Source organism: Corvus moneduloides, chromosome 16 (assembly GCF_009650955.1).
Source record: "Corvus moneduloides isolate bCorMon1 chromosome 16, bCorMon1.pri, whole genome shotgun sequence".
NCBI lineage: Eukaryota > Metazoa > Chordata > Aves > Passeriformes > Corvidae > Corvus > Corvus moneduloides.
In genome coordinates, this window is record NC_045491.1 from 7,747,587 (window position 1) to 7,773,953 (window position 26,367).

Here is a 26,367-nt window from a genome sequence, read left to right on the forward strand (position 1 = left end):
TTTCTCTTCAGGATATCAAGTTTAAGTATTAAAAGATTATATACCTCTAGGAATCTATGACAGAAAGCTAAACCAAATTCCATGTGAACTATTAGGCTTCAAAATAACAAAGTACCGGATTCTTCCCTGCCCCTTGGAGTTGCCCCTTACAGAGTTTTAAATACCCGAATCTGAATGAAAATAGTAAATTTTCAAGAATATAACAGCATAGATTATTTAACTGAGTAAAACTTGTACTTCAATCCCAAGAAAAGAGCAGCTGATACCACTATAAGACATGCCTCTGGATCCAAGCAGCCACACATGGACTAATAATTACAGCTCTGATAAAAACAATACCCAGATGGCCTGCAAGATGGATTATTACAGAAACACAGAGGTCAGACATGAATCCCAGAATGGTTTGGGTTGGAAAGACCTTATGGACCATCCCATTCCAACCCCCTGCCATGGGCAGGGACATCTTCACTAGACCAGATTGCTCAGAGTAAGTGTTCCATCCAAAATCCCAAAGCCCATCTAGACAAGGACCTGCAGCAGCACTTCTCAAGAAAGACACAAAAGAAAGACTATTTCTACTCAGAATTGCTCAGGAGAGCACTGAGGAGTCACCAGCAGGGCTTGAACACCTCCGGAGCAGAGGGCACTGCCACACAGAGCAGGCAACCAGCAGCCTCCCCAGTCAGCCAAAATCATCTCCTGAAAAGCAACCAGAACAAGAGATCCCTCCCAAAAATCTAAGGAAAACCCAAATACAGAAGACCTACAATCTCATTTAAGACAAACTAAGAATGCCTCGTTTGTTATCTTTATTTTCCAATAGTACATTTAAACAACTTCTCAGGACTAACCTCCTGGGCCAGCAGGGCCACGCAGAGAACATTTCCTAGGTTATACAGATTGCCTATGACAACACAAACACGGGGCTGTGGCTGTGCTGTAGGACACAGAGGGAAGTTGTGGAGAGGAGGCAGCTGGAGTTACTCAGTGGAGCGATGGTTCAGCGGAGGTCACACACTGGGGCTCCTTGGTGGCACAAAAACAGGAGTGGGGGTTGTACACAAACAGCTTCCAAACATTCCTTCTTAGAAACATTTCAAAATCTCACAGTAACTGGCCTAGAGACCCCTCCTGTGGCTATGAACTGCAGTTGCACATCTAACGCTGCCTTCAGAAGTGTATTTTGCATCTTTGCTAATTAAAATGTATCAAAATCAGAGTCAGATATCAAAGCATGCACTCAGTATTCCCTGGACACATCTTGTGACCATGCACGATGGGAAGAAACAGCCACGGGACCTCTGAGAGTCCAAGTTGGGAGCAGCACAGCACGCAGTGTTCCTAGATTTGAGCAGAAGTCCTTCCTTGCAGTAAATACAAATTAAAACCAGAAAGCCCAAGTGTTCTCAAAGCCTCTCGGTTGACCACAGCCCATGCCATTAGTTCCAAGACTTGGAAGGAGCTGCTTCATTAAAAATCTGACTTAATTTCAGTGCTATCTCAAGACATGCAGATGCCAGACCATGTGTGTTTATCAAACTAGGACTTAAAAGCCCTTCCCTGGAGCACTTTTGGTGAATGCTTTATCTACTGATACTACAGGTGAGACCTGACTTTGAATTTCTAACAGAATTCAGACATTAACAGCACAACTATCCACGCCAGAAAAAGAACCTCAGCCGTTTTCTAACTTTAAAAGCATTTGCCCTCTTAAAAATCAGATATATAATGGAATATATCACTTGAAACTATTACACAGCTATTTTTGCCATCCTGTTGATGTGAGCATGGATTTGTTTTATCTACTTTAGGCAAGAAAAAAGAGAAAAATCTAGAGCTATTTGCCAGCTGCATAGATTAGTTTGCTTCCAATTTCACAGCTGGGAAACCATCCTGCAGCTCTCAGCAGGTAAATCCACGCTCATTACTAGGAACTAGTAGTTAAAAGTGGATATTCCTGTTTTTTCTCCAACTCTATGACAGCATCCTGAATACATTTTCCTCTGACAAGGGAGCCACTGGCAAGGAGAGTTGAGCCAGGCACATTTCTGGATGGGTGGGGTTTGGGGTCAGTTGTTTGCAGCCCCTTCTGGGAGTGCCACCCGTGGTTGTAACAATCACCCTGCTTTGGGCTCCAGCATCACTAATTACTCATTTAACACTTCCATGGGACCAGAGAGGAAAATGGTGTATGTTCAGCATTGAAATGACTGCAGGATTAATTAGGATAAAAACCTTCAAAATCATAAATCTCTTCTCGTTCCAAGGTTGGTAATGCACGTTATGAAAAAACCCAGGATTTTGCTTAAAGATCAGGTCTAAAAGTTGTCCCAATGGAATTCTCTCTGTTAGGAAGTGATGAGCTGCTCACACTGTGGACCTCCACTGTGTTCAATAGTGAACTGCTATTTTATACTTTCAGAAACATCCTTCACCACCAACCACAATCTGGGACACCTCTTCACCAGAAAGCAGCACCCTGCTGTCACAGAGGCTCTGCTAGACATGGGACACCAGTTTTAAGTGAAAACCCCAACACTTCTGTATCAGCACTGGAAGCACAAATGGAGTATTTTCAACCACAGGTGACCTCAATACATACAAACTTCACACAGCAAGAGCCAGGAATGCTCAGCTCCTGCCTGGAAACAAGCTGGCAGGGTAGCAGGAGCAAGCAGCTCCTGGTCAGGTGTTTCAGTAGGAAGCAGTGGCTTCTCATTTTCTGACTTGATGACAGGTTTATATCTGCCTGACAGGAAGGTGCTGGAACAGTGAGAATCTTCAGATACACGAGAACAACAGAAAATTAAACAGCTCAATGATTTAAGGGGTGAAGCACTTTAAAGAATCCAGTAACAAAGTTTTAAAGTCTAAAATAGTAAATTAAAAACCAGGTATCATTCCAACATGTTATCTCAGAAAAAATCCTGCATTTTGAGAGCTGTATAGAATTCTATTTATATTCCATGCAGAAATACTGGTTTCCACCAAAGAAACTATCAGCCTGTTGAAAACCTTCATGCCAGTTGCACAGGAACAAACATTTAAATTTCTTTCAGTGTAAACAACTTCCTACCTAGAATCCTCCAGGACACCAACGTTTTCCAAATATCCTTTTGTTTAGGTCTAGTAAGTTTCATCTAAGAGCAAATAATATTAGCAGATATTTTGTACCAGAAACTTAAAATCATAAACAGCTGTCATGTATGTTTTCCATATATGATTCCTACTTTGCAGCAAACTTCCTTACAAGGACACGTTGACATCCTCATCCTTTGGGGAAGAACAGTTCTCATTTCCTCCTTTACAGACAGCACCAGCTACATTGGGCATATGCAAATTCTCTACATTATGATTTGCTTGAACTCCACCCCTCTGCCCCCACCACACATACGATAAATCTGCACTTCGAGCCAACTTTAAATACAGAATAATGAACCAGTAATTATCTTGTTAGTGAACCAACACTAGTTTGTATTCTTCCCTGAATAACACTTTTTTTTTTTGCAGAAGAGAAGGACTGCTACAGAAACACGGCAACATTCAAACCCTTTAAAACAAAAGGTAGATTATTTAATGCATTAACGATGTTAATCTGAAGATAAATAAATCCACAACAGACTTTTAAGTTTCTTTTGAGATTTCCTTTTTCTTTGCAGAGAATATTTCTGATATTATACAGTACTGAGAGGGTGTTCTTTTATTTTCTTAATGTCCAGGTGAAAAGCAAAGCTCAGTTCTCTCTGCTCTCTTTGTGGAACTCCTCAATGCCCTGTTTCAGGCGTGATTCTTTCATAAGCTTTTACTTGAAAGCGGAGTGGTGAGCAACATTAATTTCAAGAATAACTGGATGGTTTGGTCCCTGAGTCATCTTCTTGAGAGCCCATACTCTGAAAGGGAGAGAGTTAGTTCTGTTCAGAAACAGGTCTGCAGGCTTGAGAAAGACAGTTCTTTGAAGTGAACAGGCAGGAAAATAAAGTGCCTATGAAATAACATGCACTTCATTTTCTGGTTGAAATCACTACAGGATTAATTAGGAAAAAACACCTTCAAAAATAATAAATTATCTTTCTGATGTGTCATGATGTTTATGCACATATTATTAATAAAGTATAATATCAACACTGTAAATACTGACATTCAGTACAACACAGTCACTGCACTGAATGAATCTCTCACATACCCTTACTAGACATTATATCAATTACCTTCTGCACAAACTGAGGGTTCACAGTGATCTCTTGATCCATGGCTTTCAGTCGTTCATCAAGCTCTATACATTTCAGCATCTTAAAAATATGTATGAAATTGATTACTTTGACCAGCTTGCACCTGATCTTCAAGACATTTCATGGCTGTGCCATGTAGAACCAATAACTTTTGCCATCACTGAAGTTCCACATCAAATTGTTCTCATCCCTCACCTCCCAAACAGAAGTGTCAGACCATTTTTTATTCCCTTCATTTGATCCATGTCTTCCTAACAGCCCTTTTTAAGGCCATTGATAAGACAGTCCCATAAGGGTCAAACACCTTAACCTACAGGCAGGTTATTGAGAGCCAATGGAAGTGATCCTTGAAGATTAAAACTCTAAAAACAATCTTTCTAATCCATTCAAGAATCTTCCCATCACCAACAGCAAGCAGTCAGTCTCCTGAAACAGCTCAAGCTGTGCAGGACACAATGGGGAACACGTTGACAGAGAGTATAAATCTAAAATCTGTGAAAATACTGTAAAGCAGTCAAATAATGATTCACAGTCCTCACTCTCTGTATCTAAGTTACTACACTGGCCTCTGCCAGCAGCTCTCTGATGACAGACTAAGGTTCTTTGGTAAGAATTCCAAAAGCAGTTGAGATTTACCTCCTGATCAATGTTATGAAGCATAGCTGGATTGTTATATTTTTCAGGATTATCATGGAAACAGACCATACCATCTTTCTGATTAATACTTGCAAAGATTTCACCATCTTCTATCTGAAATGACAGAGGGTTTAATAGAAGTTACCACCAAGAACAGAATTTCAGGTAACTGCAACACACAGACTCTTTGTGGAATTGTCTTAACTTGGTTGCTTTTATTTCCCACAGGTTCCCAAAAACACATGATTCCTGCCTTATCCTACGAGGAGAACAGCTTTTGACATTTTTTGAGAACAGTCTAAACACCACAGCAGACTGACAGCATTTCCTCCACCACGAAAAAGAACTGTTCAGAATGTGCACTGCCCATCTAAACACTAATTATGGGATAGTTTAACCAAGTCAGAGGTCTTACCATGTGGAGGACGTATTTTTCTGCTTCTTGGGGCCCTGACAGCTGCACTCGACTTGCCATGTCTTGTAATGACAATGTTAAAAACGTCTGAAATTTAGAAAGTATCAAAGTGTTAAAACTGGATGTTAAGGATTTTCCCTGTTGATGCTTCATGGCCTGTGTAACCTGACTGTGGAAGTCTGATGGGAAGAAACAAGTGGAACACACAGTTATTAAAGGGATCATGAGAGTGAGTCAGTTCTTTCTCCTGACATTAATTTGTTACACTGAGCACGTATGGAGTCATTACTCATTCCTGCAATTTCATTTTATACCAGACAGTCCTGATCATGTCCAACCTCTTCTTTCACCTTTCTACCCAAAAAACATGACTCTCCATCCCTTGAATTTCCTTCAAGAGATGAATATAAAAACCTCATTATGAGATTTCTTTTCTACTGCAACAAATATCATATAAGCTTGCCAAAAACCAGCTTTCCCCAATCACCTTTCAGAATTAATCTGATCTCTCAGCTGATGGGGTAAATCACTTCAGTGCTTCTGTTTTTCCTTTTATTTCAAGCACTTCCAAAATCTGTCCTATTCACTAACTCTTTTCTAGTGAAGTGGCCTGTAAAGTTCAGTTTTTCTATTTTTTGAATAGGGATGAAGGTCACTGGGTTAAAGTGCTCACTTTTTTGATTATCTACGAAAACCTTGTGGGCAAACCCCCTTGACAGACAGACTGAATCACCTTTTAAGTAATGCATAAGCAGGCAACTGAATTGTTTTCCTATACAGGGCATTTTAGTCTCCTTTGTTTCAGACACCAATCTCAGTTATAGTAATTTCTGTCACATCACTGTGTTATCATTTAGCTCTAAATTGAATATATTTCAGAAATACACTCTTAGAGGAAAACTGCTCACAGTTTCTCTTACCTTGGTTAGCCTCTGAATATTCTTTTTGTAGAGAGATGACAAGCACTGCTTAACCAGCCCCATATTGTTATCCCTTGTGAAAGTTTCACTGTGTTTGTTCACCAGATTACGAAGCTCCGAGGGTTTATTGGTTGAATAAACTTGTGCTAATTCATGGTAAGCATTGCTAAGAGGCTGCAATTAGAAAAATGAGAACCCTTCTTAAAGAACACAGTGTTCAACCAGCCTCACGAAATCTGTTCAGTGCTCCAACATTAGAAGCCATGCAGGCATGGAAGTAAATTTAAGTAGCTCAGGCGTTTCTCATAAAAGGACAAGATACCCATACATGGCTTTATGGCAAGGACAGACCCTCATACACTAAATCTGTGTTACTGCAGTGTAACATTTAATCAACATCATTCCAGGACCTCTGTGTGACAGTTTTACTTACAGCAGTGTGAAAAAACTCTCTCAGTTGACCAGCTGAGTTGGAGGTAAGTAGGGTAAGTAGGGTACTGCCTGGTCATTGTATTTGTTCTGCCCTCTAAGACAGCCATCCCTGACCACATCGGGTCACAGCATCAACAGCAGAGACTCAGAGGGGGAAATCAGTTCACCTAAATTACCTTAACATGTTTTGAGCTTGTTTATTAGTCTCTGAAGCTAGAAGAATTTTGGAACTCTCTGGTCACAAATCAACAAACTCGGTGTTAAATAGGAACTAACCTTTAAAATTATGTTACTTAGCATCAGACCTCTCTCAGCAGCAGTTTTGTCTCCCACCCTACACCTCCTATCTGAATGCTTACAGACTCCAAACTTGGCCTTTTTTTCAGAAGCTTTTATTCTTAAAAAACCCTGGGGTTTGGGAATAAACTGTTTAGCATTTTGTACTTCAATCAGATGAAGTTACAGGTCAAATCTTTTCACAAGGACACTGCAGCTTGAAAGCCAAGTGAAATCTGAATATTTTTTAAATTCTAACATAAAAAGCTGTAAAAGAATGTGCAGTATCAGCAAAAGGAATATTGATTGGTATTACTCAACCCTGAAGTTTTCCCAAATTTTAAAAACCTTTATCACCAATATCATACAATCATAGAATGGTTTGGGTTGGAAAGGACCTTCATCTCACTCCAAACCCCTGCCATGGACAGGGACACCTTCCATTTTTACACATTTACAAATTCAGATTTGTTGATCTATTATTTAGATGTATTTGCAATACTTACCTTAATGAATCTACCAACTATCTGGGAAGTGTATTTTGGTAGCTGCTGAACTTTGCCAAGTAGTATCAAAGAAACTAGGATATACTTTTTATATGATTCCAACATAATATGACTGACTGCCATGGCTGGAGTAGTTATTGCCTAAGCAAGAGAGAAAGAAATGGAACAGAAATTTAGTCTGCTTACTGGTAAATCCTGGTAGCTACTCCATGAACAAAAAACTCAATTTCCAGCTGCATGCAAAAAGGATACAGTGACATATGAAATTCTCCTTTGAGCGCTGAAGCTTAACTAACTTCTGTCAAAATTAATTATCCAGAAATACACGGAAAAAGGAAATTTTATACAAGCTACTCAAAACATATCACGTTACAGCAGTGCCTGTCTTAAAACAGCCCTGCTCAGATACAATCAGAACTTCCTTCCTTGGAATATATCTAAAGTACCAGAAGTCACCTGTAGCTACTTGTGAACCTGGATTTACACGGACCCTCAAAGAGGTTTTATAAAGCTGTTACATTATCAGATGTCTGCAGAATAGGGAAAAAGGAATTTAGTTTACTGTGATACTGGAATTACTCAAGAGCTGACCCTTGTTTACAAAAAGGAAAAATGCTGCACCAATTTGTTTGGCACATTTCACAGCATTTCCCTCACATACAAAGTTTTCCCAGTTTTGCTATTTCCTTTTCTTTCCCAGATAAAGCAAAACCAGAAAATATTGTAACAGCCTTGAAGAAGCATAACTCCTCTCATAAAAGTAGCCAAGGCCTTAGCAAAATCACTGGCCTATTTATTAAGGACGCACAACCGTGTGTCAGCCTGTGACCTGTTTCTGTGCTGCAGTTTCAAGCAGGCAACTGAAAAATATTTATAGTGAGATAAATTTAACATCACCCTTTGAGCTGCACAGCTTTACAGTGCAATAAGGCTGTAAGAGACTTTCTTAAAGGAAAACACCTCCAAAGACAGTTTGCTTGTGACAGTTCAAAGGTGCTGTGTTTTCTCAGCACTGTTACACATCTACTTTTGCCTTTCCAGAGATCACACTTCGGACTTATCATTTCATTTCATGTTACCTGTTCATAAAAGTAGAGTGCTCTTTCAAAGTTCTTTAGCCCAGTGTATATCATCCCACCATAGTAGTAGTAACATAAAAAGTGCTTCGCATCATATGCCCCATTCTCTTTACAAATATCCATCATGTCCACATCTAGATACGGGAGGGCAGGTTTAAAGCATTTTGCTAACAAACAGAGCTACAAGAAAATAAATCAAGTTTTCATAAATTAGCCATTTCCATTCAAATTTCCATGAGAAGGAATTAAAACTACATTAATTAATACTACTGCATAAATATCACTCTCCCACAAGTAAAACAACCAGAGCATGTCAGTAGTGGAGTAACACAGGCTGAAAACCCTTAACAGAGATTATGAACTGTTATAAAATTATCTGACTCGTAGAAATTAAACTTTGACAAAGCTGTTTGAAACTCCAGGCCTGTCAGCACTAAATATTCCTCTGAACGTTCCTGTCAACTAAATCCCAGGAGCCATGAGACAGAAGCACAAACCCAGGCCAAAGACACTGAGACAAACATGTCTTTTGTCAGACTTGAGCAGACAGTAGCTGGATATTACACTGATATCACCCCAGATAAGCTTTGTGTGACTTTCAGCCCACAGAGAAGGGATGTCAAAGGACTTTCTGAAGTCATAAACAAAATCAAAGACCTGAGGACATGCACTGAACATTTAAAATTAGTAATTAATCTGTATATCAGATTCAGATTTTATTTCAGTATATCATCTTATTTACTACTGGGAAAAAACCCAAACCAAACAAAAAACCAATTGAAAATCCATTCTTACACTGCAATATGTGAACACGCATTTCCTTGAAGGTTTATAGGTATTTTATAAGCTTTTACTCTCACAAAAAAAGCCTTTCTGACCCCCTTACCTGGCAGAGATCTGCGTGTATTGAGGTCAGCTGGTTTGTGTTCATCTGCATCTTGTCTATGGCTTGTCTGAGAATGCTAATTCCTCGCAGGGGCTGTCAGAAATTACATCTCTTTCAGATAATTTCTCATAGATGGCAGCACATTGGATCTTATGTTGACACTTACAAATGAAAAATAACACTAATTGACAGGTTCCATTAAGTAATAGTTAACTTGAGGTTCCCTTTTTGTAGGATATCACAGTCTCTTGGAAAATAAAATTAACCTTGGCTACACAACTTCTCCTGATAAAGTCATCAATTCTGCTCCACAAAGCCAAGCTCATTAGGAATACAGTAATCTCTATCAATAAGAAAACCGTTCTTGACTGCATGACTCCATCTAAACTCCCACCAAATACTAAAGACAAGGCTCTCACTTCACTCCACTTTGAAGTAGAGATCAAATCTTGTCTATCTCAAGCTAGATTTCACCAAAGTGGCCTGAAAAGTCAGGATTTTAGCAACAAAACCACTGGTCAAATATTTCTTAATCAAGTTTCCTGCACACTGTAAGGCATTTCATATAAGAACATGATATAACACCAGTGAGAATAACACTGAAACTAAAATCACTGGCTCAGCAGTGCTAATAACCTTTGCAGCTCTCTCCTCTATTCATGTACACATTGTCTGAAGAACATTCTTGGTACTGCATATTTCCTACTTTGTGTGGGAGAGCATGTTTTTAGGTGACTCTTTTCCCCAAAAAATTATCTTCCTTAGGTTTTCCCTAAAGAAATCTTAGGATTTTGAATTTGGTTCATTATCTTTCAGTAAGCTTAACAACTAAGGAGCTGCACAGAAACACCGCATGTGAAGTTAGTGGCAAATCTTTATGGAGTAAGAGGCTGGTAACATCCCCTTTAAGCCTTGGGTATGTAGTGGCTTATTTGTACTAGATGATACTTGCTCACCTGTTTTCTCTCCACAAGGGCATTTGTTAACTGGTGGCACAGGCCAGCAACTAAACATAGTAAAAAACAAACAAAAAAACACCCCAGTGAAAAAGCAGTATTACCAAACTATCCAAAAATATATCAAGTCTGAAATTAAGCTTAACTTACAAGTGTCTGTTGCATATCTAATGTGTTCTCCATTACAAGTGCTGATAAAAAGCTGCACCTGTGAGAATAACGTTTCGAAGTCAGGGATGCTGGGCATAGAAAACTTCACAAACCTGAAACAAAGAAACAAAAGGTTTAGCATTTATTGCTTGGAGGTTCATAAAAAAGATTAATCTTCACTCGTAAGTCTTTACATGCAGGTGCTTGCAAACAAATCCAGAGTGTTTATGAGACATGGCATAGGATTTCCCCAGTAGCTGCACAACAACATTTGAAAATACCTTTCTCTGCACAACGTAATTCTCAATTTAGTGCAAACTACAATGGCAAACAAATATCATTTTCAGTACTATCAGTATTTTGTTTCAAAAGTGTAGTAGAATCAGCACTAGAATTCTGGTCTTTCCCTTAAAAGATAATTTTAAAATAGCTGTGGAACCTGCAGATAGTTCCCTTGAAATCAGATACAGCCAGTTTGAACTTCAAGACTAAGTATCTTAACCTTAGTTCAGCATCCCCAAGGCAACTCAGGTTTTATCTTAAACTCCAGACAGCAGCAAGAGCCTCAGTGCTGTCTAAAGACAAACACCCAAGACCCACGATAAAAGCCCATTTTTTAGTGGAACAAAACGTCTTGCTCCATGCTTACAGTTCAGTGCATTAACGGCCTGAAAATAAAGTTTAAAAAGCTCATTTTATATCTTTTTGCTGAACACATATGGAAAAACACTTATCATGGAATCCCAGAATGGGCTGGGTTGGAAGGGACCTTCAAGCCCATCCAGTTCCAATCCCTGCCACGTGCAGGGACACCTTCCACTATCCCAGGTTGCTCCAAGCCCCGTCCAACCTGGGCTTGGACACTTCCAGGGATGGGGCAGACACAGATTCTTCAGGCAACTTGTGCCAGTGCCAGAACAAAACACGTTTCTTGGCTGACAGTTTGGCTCATTGCCTGAAGTTTTAATATTTAGTTAAAAGCAAGCAACACTTACAAGACAGCAAGAACACCTAGTGAGTGTTCCTGTACATCCAGGGCACCGAGCACTGTATCCAGATGGGAAAGATTTTTTGCTAGCAGCTCTCCACTTTTATTGATCAGTTCACAAAGCTGGGTCATTTGCCCTGAAAAACAAAAAGGATTGTTGTCAAAGCCTAATTAGAGAACATTCACCCATTCCCATACCTCATTATAACCTGCTTCCCTATGTAACCTCAGGAAATAGTAGTATCACCCCAAGTTTTAATTTTCTTTAATAAAATAGGCATTCATTTTCTACCCACCACATGTTTTTTTTTTTTTTATAAAACAAATACCAGAGCTTCTTCCTTGCTGGTCCTCAAGCCCTACCCACCCTTCAGGTCTGCTCATAAGCATTTTTTTGAAGTAGACATTAAAGTTACAACTAAGTACCTACAACAAAAGTATTTAAAAACCTGTCCTTAAATTTACTTTGTACAATTAAAACGACAATGTTATTCTATATGGTGTGAGCTATGAACACAGCATGAAAAGTGACTCCTTTGATTTAGGAAGGTACAGTAAGCCCCAAAACCCTTATAAAGAAAGCAGATCCATTCCCATGAACTGCTTTCAAGCTCTTCCTCCCCCACAATTAATTGAATTAATTAAAACTACGCCCTTCTGAAGCAGAGTATTGTTTCAATGTTCAATCCTTGCAGATTAGAGAGAAAAAACAGAGGTTCTCTCACCCTTAACAAAAGTCTCCATAAAATGAGGAATAGTGCCTTCATTCAGAGAGATTTACACTACCCTCAGGTCTCTGGCCTTTTCCTTTGAGAAAGGAAAACTTGGGAAGTTCTAGCAATGAAATGTTAGTTTTGAAGTGACAGAGGGATCAAAAATTCCAGATGGGGGACCAGAGCCCAGAAACTCCAGAAACTCTCCTCCAAAACTGCTCTCCTCCATATGGAGTTAAAAAAAGATATAAACATGGGAAGGAATGGGCTTGTAAAACTCTCTGTGTTTTGATAATGGAGTTCAGGCACTGCAAAACCCTAGTTCTGGTGTCCTCCTTATTCCAGAAATCCACCCCTTCTACAGTTCTATCACTTAGCACTCCCCTGAAAAAACAAAGCCAACTCCCCAAACAGACTCTGAGCAAAGTGGTCTAGTGGAGGGTGCCCCTGCCCATGGCACAGGCTGGAAAGAGATGACCTTTAAGGTTCCTTCCAACCCAAACCATTCTGGGATTCTGTGATCTAACCCTCTACCCACACCCATACACTGAACAACTTATAATCTAAGTAGAAACTCCCATACCAGGCCCAGCTAAATGTCCCTTTATGTCACCTCCCAGGCAGCCAAATGACAGTCAGAAACCACCAGAAGTACACCCATTTCTCCTGAGTGCTCTCACGTCCAGCTGCCCGTCTGGCTCTGGATTAACTTTCACAGAATCCCAGAATGGTTTGGATTAGAAGGGACTTTAAGGATCATCACATCCCAAACCTCGGCCATGGGCAGGGACACCTTCCACTATCCCAGGGTGCTTCAAGCCCTGTCCAACCCGGCTTGAACACTTCCAGGGATGGAGCAGCCACAGCTTCCCTGGGCAACCTGTGCCAGGGCCTCAGCACCCTCACAGGAAAGAATTCTTTCCTAATATCCAATCTAGCCCTACCCTCTTGTCAGTTTGAAGCCATTCCCCTTTTCCTGTCCCTCCAGGCCCTTAAAAATAGTCTCTCTTCCATCTTTTTTGCAGCTCCCTTCAGATACTGGAAGGCCACAATTAGGCCACCCCAGAACCTTCCCTTTTCCAGAACAATCCAGATCATCTCAGCCTTTCCTCATAGCTCCATCCCTCCAATGATCTTGGTGGCCTCATCCGGACTTGCTCCAACAGGTCCATGTCCTTATTGTGCTGGGGACTTTCTCACAGAGAACATCTCCCTAGCTCATGCCTCATGGAGAACTTCTATAAAGCCAACCAGTCTCCCCCTTGAGCCTTCTGCACCCCCAAAAACTTGTGATAGAAAGTTCTCCAGCTCAACTACAGGAGAACAAAGATCCATCTTCTATCTGGTTTGCACCCACACCTTGCAGGTATAAATTGTCTCTAGAGTAAAAATACTTTGTGTTTAATAAGCGAAACCAGAGTAAGAGAAAGCTGGAGCTCAACCCAAGGACTGCCAGAGATAAAACCTGGGGCCACGTTGGGAAACACCAATTTTCGATCAGCTTCTGGGAGGAAACATTTTAGGCAGAGACCAGTCAGAACACATTTCACAGAGCATCAACACAGAGGGAAAGTTCAAGAACCAGGAAACGCTGCGCCCACACACAATAAAATTAGGAGTTTGGCAGGGAAACTAAGAAATTCGAACTGTGATTATTAAAACCCTTTGTGAACACGTGGTTACAGTCTCAGATCTGTCACAGAGTTCGGTGGCGGGGCAGGACTCTCTGACCCTCTGTCCATGCTCTGCTTGGAAATGTAGAGCACGGAAACTTGGACAGTTCAGAAATATATTTTAAACCACATTTATCACAACCGGCCCGTTCATTACAGAAGTGACAGGCTGGACCACACAATCCCAGTTAAAGCCCTAGCGATGCTCGCTCCTCCCTCTATTTCAAAGGCTCATATTTTGCCAGGATCACTGGTGCGGGCTCCGCTACCGAAACCACCCCATGGGAGAATCACGGAGCTCCGTGAGAGCACCGCCGGCCCCTCGTGCCCTGTCACACCGCCGGGATCCCGCCGGGGCCGCCCCCAATTAACCCGGGTTGGGCCCCGCAGCCCCGGGGGTGCAGCAGCCCGGACCCGCGCCTGAGGGAGCGGCGTGCGAACGGGCAGGCCCCGGCCCGCCCCCCCGTCACCCGCGCGGTTTGACGAACTCCTTCGGTATTCGCCGTCCTCCCTCGGCCCCGCGGGCTCGCCCCGTCCTCCCGGTCGCCCCGGCCGACCCCGTCCCCCTCACCCTGGGCCGAGAGCTGCCGGACGCTGTTGACGAACTGCTCCAGGGCCGACGCCATCTTGGCGGCTCGCGCCGCGGCCGCGCGCGCTGAGGGGCGGGGCGGGGGAACGGCGCGCGCCGGGAGCCGCCGCCCGCCGTCCGCCAATGAGGGGCCGCCGCGGGGTCCGCGCGACGCCCGCCGCCGCGGGCCACTTCCGCCGCCTCTCGCGAGAAGCGCGGTCGCTATGGCAACCGCCGGCCCCGCGTCAGGCGCGCGGGAGGGGCCGTGACTCAGCAGCGCTGGGGGGGGGGGGCAGTTGTGACGTCATGGCGCGTCACCACTCCGCGACATGAGGTGTTCCGCGACACCGGGACCCCCGCGACACGGGGGCCCACGTGATAAGGGACCCCTGCGACATGGAGACCCCAGCCGCACCGCGCCATCCGTGACAGCGGGCCCTCCCCGACACGGGTGGCCGGTCCCTCCCGCTGCCCGCGGGGCGGGGGGTAAAGCCCACCCGAATGGCTGCACTGCACCAGCAGAGGTTTAATCCCTTTTGTCCCCTCTGACGGAGACCGAATGTGGTGCTTGTCGTCTGATTGCGTGCAATATTCGCCTTGGTATCAGGGAATAGGGTTTGAATGCCTCAGGTTAATACATGGATGTGTATTTTCCATCCGTGGGGAGCTGAAGCAACGTGTCCCTAAGCTGTTGCAAGCAGGGAATGTGTCTGTCGTCCAGTATCCATGAAGATGATGGAAGCCTGAGTGGAGATCACAGAATCGTAAAATATCCAGAGCTGAAAGGGACCCACAGGGATCATCCAGTCCAACTCCTGGCCCTGCACAGGACAGCTCCGAAATCCCACCGTGTGCCTGAGAGCGTTATCCCAATGCTCCTTGAACTCTTGTCAGGCTCGGTGCCCTGACCACTGCCCTGGAGAGCCATAAATTTGCATGTATTCCCTCCCTGCTTAGTCAGGAACATCCAGCTGTGTTGAAATCCCATTGCTTGCAGGAAGCAAAACGCCTTCGGTACAAGTGAAAGCACAACACAGACCTCAACTTCACACATTCCTCTCCCAGCCTCAGCTGAGATCACCATCGTGTCCCGCCAGTTCTTCCTTCCTTCCCTCCGTGACCTTCCCCAGGTCACCGGATCCCAACAGTGAATTTGCCCTTTCTAGGACACAAGGACACTGCATTCCACTGGGAAACATTCTGGACTTGAAAAATTAAGTATTTTGGAACCTTGTTATTGCTGTCGAGGGAAATCTTTTATTTCCCAGCTCAGTGGTTGCCTAATCCTGTCAATACCACTCGGAGAACTCCCTCTTCTTCATCAGTCTTAACTCCCAAAGTGTTTTTTGAACAGATCTTTGGTCTCTCTGGTCAGAACATCGAGCCCTTCGTGGTGCAGTGGGTGCTTCTTTGGGGTCCTGAGGTTGGCTTTTAAGGGTTCCTGTCACGCGTGGGGACAGAGTTGTCACACGGAGCAAGAACTGGCAGAAACGGCTGCATTCTATGCAAAAAACCCACCACCTTACGTGTGCCTCCAAATGTACCCACCACCCCTGCAGGCAGGGACGGGCATGGGGAGGGAGTGGGAGGGGGACTGGGCATCCCGAAGACTGAGGGCGAAGGAAACTGAGGCAGGGAGGGACGCAGGGGAAGAGCGGCGGGGCTGGGGCAGCCTTAAGGCGGCCGGGCGGCGCGGAGCCACCGCGCTGTCGCAGGGCGCTTGTGCCGCTTTAAGGCGGTGCCGGCGCTCCGGGCTCGGCAAGCACTGGGAAGAGGAACTGGGCTTTGCACTGCCGGGTCGGGGCGAGCTCCGCGCCGGGCGCCGGGCACCGGGCACCGGGCACCGGCCCCGCTGCCGCCGCTCCCCTCCCGCCGCCGCCGCCGCCGCTCCACGCTCGCTGCCAGGGAGGGATGGGGCGGGGAGGGAGAGGACGCGCTGGGGGCCAGGACGGGCCTTTGCATTCCCCCCGCGCCCCCCGATATCCCCTCTGCTCCCCCTTGCACCCCCCCGGCGCTCCTTGCTCCTGCTGCAAAGGGATGCTCTTGACAGGGCTGCCCGCTGGCTTGGTGCGGGCTTGAAATAGCGGCCCCCCCCTTTGCTTGGAGAGCCCCCCATCCCCTGCTCTGAGCCCCCTATCCCCTGCCTCAAGCCTCCCATCCCCTGCCTCAAGCCCCCATCCCCTTCCCTGAGCCCCTTTCTCTGAGCCCCCCATCCCCTTCTTCAAGCCCCCTATTCCTTTCCTCTAACCCCCATCTGCTTCCTCAAGCTCCCCATTCCCTTTCTCAAGCCTCTCCTCAACCCCTGCCCCAAAGCCCCTTCCCCGAGCCCCCATTCCCTGCCCCGAGCCCCCTGCACCATGATTTTGCTGAGCTGCTTCCTGCACCTGCGGCCCCGGCGCTGCGGCCCCTTGGCCGGGCTGGGCAGGGGGCTCGGCCCCACGGCGGGGTCCCGCAGGGCTCTGCGGGTGCTGGTGGACATGGACGGGGTGCTGGCCGACTTCGAGGGAGGCTTCCTCAAGAAATTCAGGGCCAGGTACCCCGACAAGCCCTACATTGCCCTGGAGGACCGGAGGGGCTTCTGGGTGTCGGAGCAGTACGGGCGCCTGGAACCCGAGCTGAGTGTGAGTTGTGCTTCCCCCGGCTCCGCGTGTGGGTTACTTGTGGCCAGAGCTTGGCCCTGAGGGACCCTCTGACCCCCAGGTTGTGGGTGCAGTGCTTGGGAGGGCTGTGGAGGCCACCACAGAGCTCCCAGCAAAACACAGGAACACAGGAAAGCTTCTAGCAGTGCCTTTTTTTCCCCAGAAATCTTTTTTCGTGCACATCTGTGTCTTTCGTGGAATCCCAGAATGGTTTGGGATGGAAGGGATCTTAAAGACCGCCTCGTTCCAACCCCCTGCCATGGGGAGGGACATCTTCCACTAGACCAGGCTGATCAGATGGTCTAGTGGGCTTTTTCCCTGCATGTCTTGATAGAGACAGGTGCAAGGAAAGGGGGTATTTCAGAACATCTGTCTTAAAATACCCCAGATTGTATAGCTCGGGTTTTCTAGCTCTGATTTGGCCATGTGGATTGGTAGCATTCCTAAATGGATTATTTAGCTCCTCAAGAGCAATGTGAGGGGTGGGATGCAGCAGAGAAGTTCAGAGCCAGCCATGCAATTGACGCTTCATTCGAGGGCTTACTTAAAATTAAAACAACCCAAGCCCTCCCATGCCAGAATAATTATATTCAATTTGTAATTAAAGCTTAAAAGCAGAAGCTCTCTCTACATTGTAATTTATCATTCAGCAACAGGCTGACTGCTGCAGAGAGTTGGTTTCTGCCTCTACAAGTTTCCCATCCCAGTGGATATCTGTGGTCTCATCCATGGATTGCAGTTGCACTGGTTGAAACGTGTTATGTTAAACAAAAGTGTTCCTGTTGTTAGGAGTATGATGGTTACAGGGAAAGGAATGGGAATAAGGTCCAGGGCTCTCCCATGGGCAAAGTCCTAAAAAGGTTGATGAGCTGAAGGAATAAAGTGTCCTTTCTGGCTGGGAGCAGTGAAAGGGAAGTGCAGGATGTCATTCGTGCAGTAAAGCAGCTGTTCAAAGTTTGGCAGGGGTGACATGTGATAACAGTTTTTTTCTTTCTTGATTGTGACTACTTTGGATGTGTTAAATGAAGTGAGCTCATCTTGTGTCTGCTGTGATCATGTAAAACCACCAAAACCTTGGGCTGAACAAGTAGCAAAACTTGCACAGACCGACCTCAGGGCAGCCCTGGTTTTCCCTGTGGTTTCAAAGCAGGGCTGAAGTGAGTAGGAGCTGCTCTATGGCTACAGACACATGGGCCATTCCAGTCTCTGATCAGAGAGCACCACTGACCTGCTGCAGGGACCAGAAAATAGGAGCCAAAGTGTCCAACGAGCTCCAGGTTCCAGCTCTGAATGGGAGAAAGCTCAGGAATGCACCAAGCACGCAGACCTGGAAGGATGGGGAGCCCTGGACAGGCAGGGAAATTCCTTATGGGGATTGAGGGTCTGTCCTGGCACATGTTGGGATTCCCAGCCCAGGGGACTTTTCCATCTGCTGGGCAGCATGCTGGTCGTGGTGTCACAGGGAATTATTCTGGCTCTGGAAGTGGAGTGGGTCTTTCCTCAAGGTAAGCTTAGTTCTTCCCTTCTCAAGTCTGATTGCAAAATGCTTTTTGACATAATTGGAAGTGGGATAGCTGCGGAAGTGCTGCTGTAAGAAAACACTTCAGTGCAGTTTGAAGTGCTCTGCTGCATCACCCTGCGTTTCTCAGGTGTCTCTTGTGCAACTACAGACAATATCTTATAAATAGAACATCGCTGCTCCCCAGTCTGAGGCAGAGCAACTGGAGTTTGAATGTTTGCATGGCTCCCTGGCATGCTTTTTGGCTGGTTGTTCTTGCCATGGAGCCTGGAGGCATTTCTGCTCTGAGCCAAACTAGTGTGTTCAGTTTTGGACAGGTGTGAAGAAGGCTTTTCTTCCCTCCTCTGAACCACTGATGTCTTCTGCTGCTCGGGCAGAAGGGAAGAATGCAACATTCTCTCCTTTTAAATTGAGTGTCTGGTCTCATGTTAACTGATTTTTTTGAGAAATACAGGGTTTGATTCTGGCATGTCATGTTAAAAGCTCACTGCCCAAATTTGTAATGGGTGATGCATTCACCTCCCTGAGGGCAGGTGAGGTGTGCAGACAACATCCTGCATGAAGCAGGGTGTGACTCCCCACGTGGACCTGTGTTTTCCCTGCGGTGCTGCTGCCCTGAGCTCTGGAGTTCCCAGTAAAGGCCCAGTTGCTCACTGTTGCCAACTGCTGTTGTTTTCCCCCAGTAGAGGTGTAAAGGCAAAATGTGTTGGTTGCCCATTAGATTCCTGCTCATCGGGCAGCAGGGAGTGGCCAGCTGCTGCTGTGTCCAACCAGCCTATTTATTGCTATAAGCTGTTCTCACACACATACGCATTTATATATACAATACAAGAAGGCAGGGATGTGCCTAAAGTCCCTTTTGTTCATATTCCCCTTATCTCAAATTTAGAAACAGAGATGCTCAAAAATGAAAATCAATCCTTCAGGGCTGAGCTTCCTTCAAAACTCTTCCTGGCTGCATCTGCAGCTCCTCAGCTGCATCACAGCACTGGGGCTGGGTTGCTTCTGTTTCTTCCCGGCTCTCCTCCCTGAGGACACAGTGTTTGTGCAAAATAATTGCTTTCCTTGGCACCTGACAAGCTGTTAACGTGTTTGAGGCAGTGCAGGGGCTGCTGTTCCTTAGAGCTGTGCTGAACCCATTGCAGGCAGCCCCTGGACTCTGCCCTCACCCCAAGGTTTTGCTCTCTGGTCTCCTCTCTGTTCTCCCTGTGCCATAACAGTGCACCCAGGCTGCTGTCCTAGATGTTGTGCTTCAAATCCTTGCCTGGAGATGCTCTATTTGCCTGCTAGACCTTGTCCAGGCTTCCCTGAGGGAGAGCCTCTGCATTCATCCTGACATGTGGTTCATCCTGTAATGTACTTTCTCCTGGGAGAGTAGCCTGGCTGCTATTTTAAGTGATCTCATGGAGACAAATAGGCCAGACAGCATCTGTGCCTGAACAGCATCATGGTACAGCAGGGCTACCACACCGTGGATCCGTCCCTCTGGATGGGTTTGGTTTGGATCTGGATAATCTCTGGTGTTTGGCCTTACAGGAACGTGCTGCTCCCTTTGTGTCTGGGGCTGCAGGGGCAAACCAAGCCTGTTCCAGAGCATTTCCAATCTGAATTGTTTGGGATGGGTGCAAGTTGGCATGTGGGGAGCAGATGCACCCACAGAGGCAAAGGGGGTGAGCAAGAGGGGACTGGAGCTGGTGCTCCCACTGTTCTCCGTGTCCCGTCCTCTGTCCTAGCAAAGGGTGAAGAGGATGCACATGCAGGAAGAATAGCAAGAAGTGCAGTAACTGCTCTCTTTCCCCTCACAGGAGAAAGCCATCAGCATCTGGGAATCCAAGAACTTCTTCATCGAGCTGGACCCTCTCCCTGGGGCTGTGGAAGCTGTGAAGCAAATGGCAAATTTGGCAGAGTGAGTAGGAGCCTGCCCATGGTGTGTGGGTGTGGACACTGGTTCCCCATGGCCATTCAGGCCATCAGGCAAGGGAGGGGAGAAAGGGCTTTGCCTCCTGGAGCAGTCACCTAGAACATCAGCCATGTGCAGCCCCTTCCTTTCAGCTCTCTGCTCCCAGCAGAGGTTGTGAAAAGGGGAACACAATTGTGCTGTGGGATTCTGTGAGATGGGGGATTAATGTCTTAAATCTGTTTGATCTGTGTGTGGTGGGGGGTTGGCTTTGGGCTGCTGCCTGCTCTGGCCCAGAATGACACTCTGCCCGTCTTTCTCCTCGTGGCAGCACTGACGTGTTCATCTGCACTAGCCCCATCAAGAAGTACCGGTACTGCCCTTACGAAAAGGTGAGCAGGCCCAAATCTCAGCTCCCCCTCCTATCCACGCTGCCCAGTGAAAGGTGTCTGATTCCTCCATGCCTCTGGCTGTAAAATTTCCCTCTTCCATCCATTTGCATGAATTGAGGCTCTTGGTCTTAGTCTTTCATCATGACATCAAAAGCTGCTTGGCTTTAAAAGAACTTTTGCTCCAGCAGCATCCAAATCCATCCCACTAATGAACTTATTAAGAGAGATATCTTCCCTTTGTGGGGGCCAGGGCTGCTTCCACTCCACCAAGCACCCCCTGCCCCATCCATCAGCCTTCCCTGAGCTCACCAGCCATCTCTTGCCTTCCAGTATGCCTGGGTGGAGAAGCACTTTGGCCCTGAGTTTCTTGAGCAGATTGTTTTGACACGAGATAAGACAGTGGTTTCTGCTGACCTGCTTATAGATGACAGACCTGATATAACAGGTAAGAGGTGAGGGGTGCAGGAGTGACTGGAGGCAGCCAGGGATGGGTGTTGGTCTTTCCATGCTGTTGCAGTTTTGTAACTTCGGGCTCTTCATGTTGGAGTAGAATCATCTTCAGTGTTTTGCAGAGTTGTCCAGAGCACTGACCTCTCTCCTTCCTTTGCAGGGGCCGAGCAGAACCCCGCTTGGGAGCACGTGCTCTTCACTGCCTGCCACAACAAACACCTGCAGCTGAAGCCCCCCAGCCGCCGGCTGCACTCCTGGGCCGACGACTGGAAGGCCATTCTGGACAGCAAACGCCTCCTGCCTGGCCACGCCACCTAAACACTGGCCACTACGGCCACCTGGGGCTGCAGCCACCTGCCTGTGTCCCTGTGGAGTCCTGCTGAAAGCCAGAACCACTGATGGACAGACAGACAGACGCTGTCCCTGCTGCAGAGAGGAAGAGGAGGGTGAGCTGAAGTGCCACAGTCACCTGGACTTGAAAAAAAGACCCCAGCCCAGCCGTGCCACAAGGGACCAAGAGCAGGATTGTGCCTGTGGACCTGACAGCCTGGGTGGGGAGCATTTCCCACTGGCTCCTGGGTCTCTGTGCTGCATCTGCACCCCCCATGAGCCCAGCCTGGTGCTTCTGATGGACAAGGTCACCCTCAGCGTGTCACTGCCCTTGCCTGGTGCACTGCGTGGCACAGACCAGCTCTCCATCCTGCCCTCTGCGTTATGGTCAGGGATCATGCGTGGGGTTTGTTTAGTCCTTGCAGGGTTTCATCCCAGGGGGCTGCCTCGGGAGGTCTTTCTGCCTGGCAGTGCCTGGATCTGGGGAGAGGGGTGGCTGGGAGGGCAGGGAGAGCAGGCAGATGCTGTCCAGGCTCCCTGCACTGGGGTTGTGGTGGTGGAGGATTGTCACAAGCACATCCATGGATGCTGTTTGCAGTTCTCACACTCTGCAGGGGAAGATGTTGGAGGGATGTTCTGTTAAAGGCTGGGGAGCTGATCTGGTTTCAGCCAGGGTAGAGTTAATTTTCTTCACAGAAAATATAGCCCCATACAAGCCATTGTGAACAAAATTAACTCTGCCCTGGTCGAAACCAGCACAGGAGCCCATGAGAGGTGCCCACGAGCTGTATCACAGGGTCAGTTTGTTCTGCAGCTCCACCACAGTCCCAGTGCTGGATGTCTGGGGACAGAGCATGCTGCCAGCCCCACTCCCCTGGTTCTGGGCTGCTGCAGAGAGGTGTTCAGTGCCTGGCTGGTGCAAAGGGCTCACAGCACACGCAGCTGTACCAGCCACCTCTGCCAGGGGACAGTGCCGGCGCTGCTGAGCTCTGGGAGCAGCCAGCGCTGCTGGGAAGCTTCAGCTGGCCACCAAAAAGGGAGGGTTTGGACCAAGGGGCAGCTCCAGGAGGGATGCTTTTGGCATAGCTGTGCCCACAGCCTCTTCCTCTCTTGTTTGTCTCATCCCTGCTTTGCCGAGCCCGCACCAGTCCGGTCTTGAACTTCAGCGACCTGTCTGGCACGAGAAAGCAGCTGCTGCTGCTGCTGGTCTCAGAGAGATATCCCAGCTGATGGGAAAGCCAGCAGCTGGCTGGTATCCCCTCCCTTCCTGTGGCACTGCCGCAGGGCAGCCACAGCCCGGCTGTCCCGAGTGGGAGCTGGTGCTGGCCCACGCCAGGCAAAGCCCCAGGGGTGATCCGGGTGCATCACTGCTGACACCACAGAGGCCATTGGCCCCTGCTGCTGTGTGTCCCCACGCTGTCCAGGATCCCGCTGCCCTCCTGGCCCAAGGACTTGCTGGCTGCAGGAGTAAAATTCCCCACCTGGACACATAACCCTACAGGCAGAGGAAGTAGCCAGGGCTTGGCTGGGCTTTGCCACTCTGCGCTCCTTGCTCACACCTTTGGTTTGTCTCTCCCCTCTCCTGTGGGCCTCCGTGAGCAAAAGTACATGAACTTAAAGCTACATAACCAACAAATAACCTAATTCAGCAGTGGCAGCCAGACCCCTCCCGTATGCAGGACCTGGAGGAGTTCTGGAGTTGGTGCTTTGGAACCTGTGCCTTCCCTGGGTGCTGCAGAGCCAGGGATGGGGCCTGTGTTGACGTGGGGCTTGCCCTGTTTTTTGGGATGGGGGGAGCGTAAAAGCTGGCATGGTTGGCCCAGGGCAGTGGGACTTACATACCACAATCATCTTTTTTTGTTTCTTTTTTTTCATTTTTCTTTCCTGTTTAAACCACTGTGTGCTTCTGTGGGTGGTGGGTTTGGTTTGGGGGGGGTCTGTTTGGGATGTGCAGCTGCCTGAGGTGCAGGCTTCTGGCCAAGAGCTGTCTCAGCTGGAGGGTTTGCGAGCTGGGAACTGGGACAGCACAGGAGCACCATGAGCAGCAGCTGCTGAACATCAGGAACCCCTTGGCTCCACCAGACCCCCCCTGCCTGTTGGCCCCTGTGTGCAGCTGGGGTGACTTCATGAGGTCCCTGCTGGTATTTTCCCAATGGTACCATGTAAATACGAGCTGCCTGAGCTCCCCAGAGTCTTCTCCCTGCTCATTGAGCCAAAACAAGCTGGCACATCGCTCCAGCAGCTGCCCAAACCTGTCATCTTCCCCTGAAGCTGGGGCAGACCCGAGGGATGTGGCTCTCTGGGGCCAGCAGGTCTTTTCCTCATGGTGAGATGTGATGCCAGAGAAACCACGTGTGTGCACACCAAATATACTTGAAAGCAGAGCTGGAGTTTCTCATGCCTGAGGCTCCAACTCGATGCACAGAGATCCTGAGCTGGTAGCTGGACTGTTTGCTCCCACACTTGGGACTGGGAGGTGACTCCATCGTCGACGGATTGGCCTATTCATTGTTCAAGCCTGTCTGTGTCCAGCTGAGATACACAGAGCTTTTATTTTTGAATGTACATCTATAAACTCGAGGCAAATGAGGAGCACTGCAATAAACACTGGGTTGTTTGGCATCCAGCTGCCTAGAAATGGAGTTTGGGGTTTGCAGTTTCCCAGCTGTCACTCTGTGTGGGGATAGGGGGTTCACCTCCAGGTTTGGGAATGTCCTCTTGTCCAGAAAACCTGGAACCAGCCCTGCTGCCCTGGCAGTGCCATCACGCTGTTAGACACAGTCCCTGTGGGCAGAAATAAAGCCAAGGGGTGGTTTGGGGTAGAGTTCATCTTCCTAAAGATCTTTTATAATAAATAAAGCTGTGAAGTGTGTGTCCTGTTGGGCCACAGAGCAGAAGCTATAAAAGGGGCTGGGACTGTCACGGCCTGGCTCTCTCCGGGATTTTATGCCTTATCCATCACTGCTGGCTGCTCCACATCCACACACCCAGCCTGTGAGGTGTCTGTGGACTCCCCTGCTTGCTGTGGGGCTGTGCCATGAGAATCCTTGTGCATGACCAGAAACTGCATGCTGTGAGCAATGCCATAGCCCAGCTGGACACACAGGAGCAGAGGCAGGGAGGAAGGACTGTGGGACCATCCCAGGAGGGCTGGGAAAATCAGAATCAAAGGACAGAAGCGGATCGTGTGCTCCTTGCACTGGTGTGACTCCAGGACATGGCACAAGGTGTTACCAGAATCACATCTGTGAGCTGGAGATGCAGTTCTGCTGGAGCTGGGACACCAAAGGCCTCCTGGCCAGCATGGGGTCAAGGTGATTCAGCTGCCTGCTCAAACAGCATGGCCTGAACTGGGTGTACATCTCCCCAGGATGCTCCTGTGAGGCCCACAAAGCTGTCCCAGGGCTGGTTTGAGCAACAGGCACCTCTCTGACCTTCCTGCTGCTTTTTGGGGCTTCTGGGCAGCAAGTGCTGGGCCACAGCTCCTTCTCCATCCCCACTGCCCTCGCCCTGCACTGGAGGTCCCAGCTCCCCAGAGGAGACACCATCCTTCCCTGGCCCAGGGATGGAGGCAGAGGGTTTGACATCAGCTCTGCCCTGAGCTGGGGCTGCTGGATGGTGGCACTGGGACCAGGGGCACATGTTTGCAGTAGAAGATGGAACAAGTGGGAGGGACTGCATCCTGATGGAGCATGATGAACTCCTGGTCTGCAGCTGTGTCTGTTCTTCCACGCTCTCCTACGTGGCTTTTTTCCCTTGGAAAGCCTCAGGTTGCAGATTATCACATTTATTCCAGGTGATAAGCAGTTTCCAAAGCAGGCAGAGGCAGAGAGGAGGGGTAAGGAGGTGGCAGTGCCCCGGCCCTGGCCCTGAGCACAGGGCAGTGCTCCAGGCCTGTGCAAGTGGGAGCCTTTGCACCCTTGCCAGGGGCAGGAGCTGCTGGACAAAGGTGCAAACACCCACCCCCCTCAGGGGATTCCCACCTGAGAGCATGGACCAAGGTAGCAGGCCCTAGCAGGGCGGGAGCAAGTGGTGCTCACCCCTGGATCCCTGGAAGCAGTCGCCACGCGGGTGCTCATTAGCTCGTTCTCATGTTGGCCACTGCCCAAATAACTCCGAGCAGTGTGAAATCCCAGCGGAGAGGGAGAACCAGGAATGCAGGGGCCAACCAGGGCCAGCCCTGACGCAAGGGCAGCGGGTGGTGTGGGACAAAGCCAGGGCAGGGGACGGGGCGGGGGAAGGATGAGTCACCCAAATACGCAGGACGGGAAGGAGCGGAGGAAGGGATGGACCAGCTGGAGGCAGCTGGATGGGGCTTTGCTCCTGCCACCGTGCCCCGTTTCAGGAGAGGAGCAGGATAGTGCCCCAGGGTCACTGCTGGGGCCAGGCTTCGGAGCCCGGTGGTGCCAACGCAGCGTGGGCAGGACATCCATGTGGATGGAAGAGGAATATCCACTAGAGGGGACTGTGTGATCGCGTGTGGGAGCGCGCTGCTGCCAGCCTGCGCTCAGCACGGTGTGCCAGCCCTCCTTCCAGCCCCTCAGCCCTCCCGGTTATCCCAGCCCAGGCTCCAATGCCCTCTGCATCCCTCCCGCTGGGAACTGCAGCCCGGAGGCACAGCTTACCGGGACCAGCCGGACCACCTGGGGGTACCGAGGGGCAGCCGCAGCTGCAGGTGCCAGGAAAATCCCAGAATCATAGAATGGTTTGGGC

At 48.1% G+C, this 26,367-nt stretch overlaps 2 protein-coding genes across 4 annotated transcripts; one reads left to right on the forward strand and one right to left on the reverse strand.

The window, feature by feature from the left end:
- Positions 1-792: 792 nt before the first annotated feature.
- On the reverse strand, positions 793-14,537 carry COPS3 (COP9 signalosome subunit 3). 3 transcript variants are annotated; one of them, XM_032126093.1, is made up of 12 exons: positions 14,431-14,537; positions 11,481-11,610; positions 10,486-10,598; positions 10,336-10,385; positions 9,380-9,472; positions 8,494-8,673; positions 7,415-7,555; positions 6,201-6,374; positions 5,281-5,367; positions 4,866-4,979; positions 4,209-4,289; positions 793-3,890 (listed from the first exon to the last, which is right to left on the reverse strand). In XM_032126093.1, exons 1-12 carry the CDS (start codon positions 14,483-14,485, stop codon positions 3,837-3,839), a joined length of 1,272 nt encoding a protein of 423 aa, XP_031981984.1. In that variant the 5' UTR covers positions 14,486-14,537; the 3' UTR covers positions 793-3,836. The 3 variants fall into 3 exon arrangements, with proteins under 3 accessions (XP_031981984.1, XP_031981986.1, XP_031981985.1); XM_032126095.1 differs by having other exon boundaries at positions 9,380-9,540; positions 14,431-14,485; XM_032126094.1 differs by lacking the exon at positions 14,431-14,537 and adding an exon at positions 14,348-14,370.
- A 1,745-nt stretch (positions 14,538-16,282) lies between these two features.
- Positions 16,283-24,521, forward strand: NT5M (5',3'-nucleotidase, mitochondrial). Its single transcript, XM_032126100.1, has 5 exons — positions 16,283-17,048; positions 20,391-20,491; positions 20,814-20,874; positions 21,205-21,319; positions 21,485-24,521. Exons 1-5 carry the CDS (start codon positions 16,785-16,787, stop codon positions 21,640-21,642), a joined length of 699 nt encoding a protein of 232 aa, XP_031981991.1. The 5' UTR covers positions 16,283-16,784; the 3' UTR covers positions 21,643-24,521.
- The last annotated feature ends 1,846 nt before the right edge of the window (positions 24,522-26,367 follow it).

Coding starts and splice junctions, on each gene's coding strand:
- COPS3 (XM_032126093.1), bottom strand. CDS start 14,485: ATGGCGTCGGCCCTGGAGCAGTTCGTCAACAGCGTCCGGCAGCTCTCG. Junction 9,473..10,335: donor CCCTTGTGGAGAGAAAACAG/GTGAGCAAGTAT, acceptor AATTTCTGACAG/CCCCTGCGAGGAATTAGCAT. Junction 4,290..4,865: donor TTCATAACATTGATCAGGAG/GTAAATCTCAAC, acceptor CATATTTTTAAG/ATGCTGAAATGTATAGAGCT.
- NT5M (XM_032126100.1), top strand. CDS start 16,785: ATGATTTTGCTGAGCTGCTTCCTGCACCTGCGGCCCCGGCGCTGCGGC. Junction 20,492..20,813: donor CAAATGGCAAATTTGGCAGA/GTGAGTAGGAGC, acceptor TCCTCGTGGCAG/CACTGACGTGTTCATCTGCA. Junction 21,320..21,484: donor TGACAGACCTGATATAACAG/GTAAGAGGTGAG, acceptor CTTCCTTTGCAG/GGGCCGAGCAGAACCCCGCT.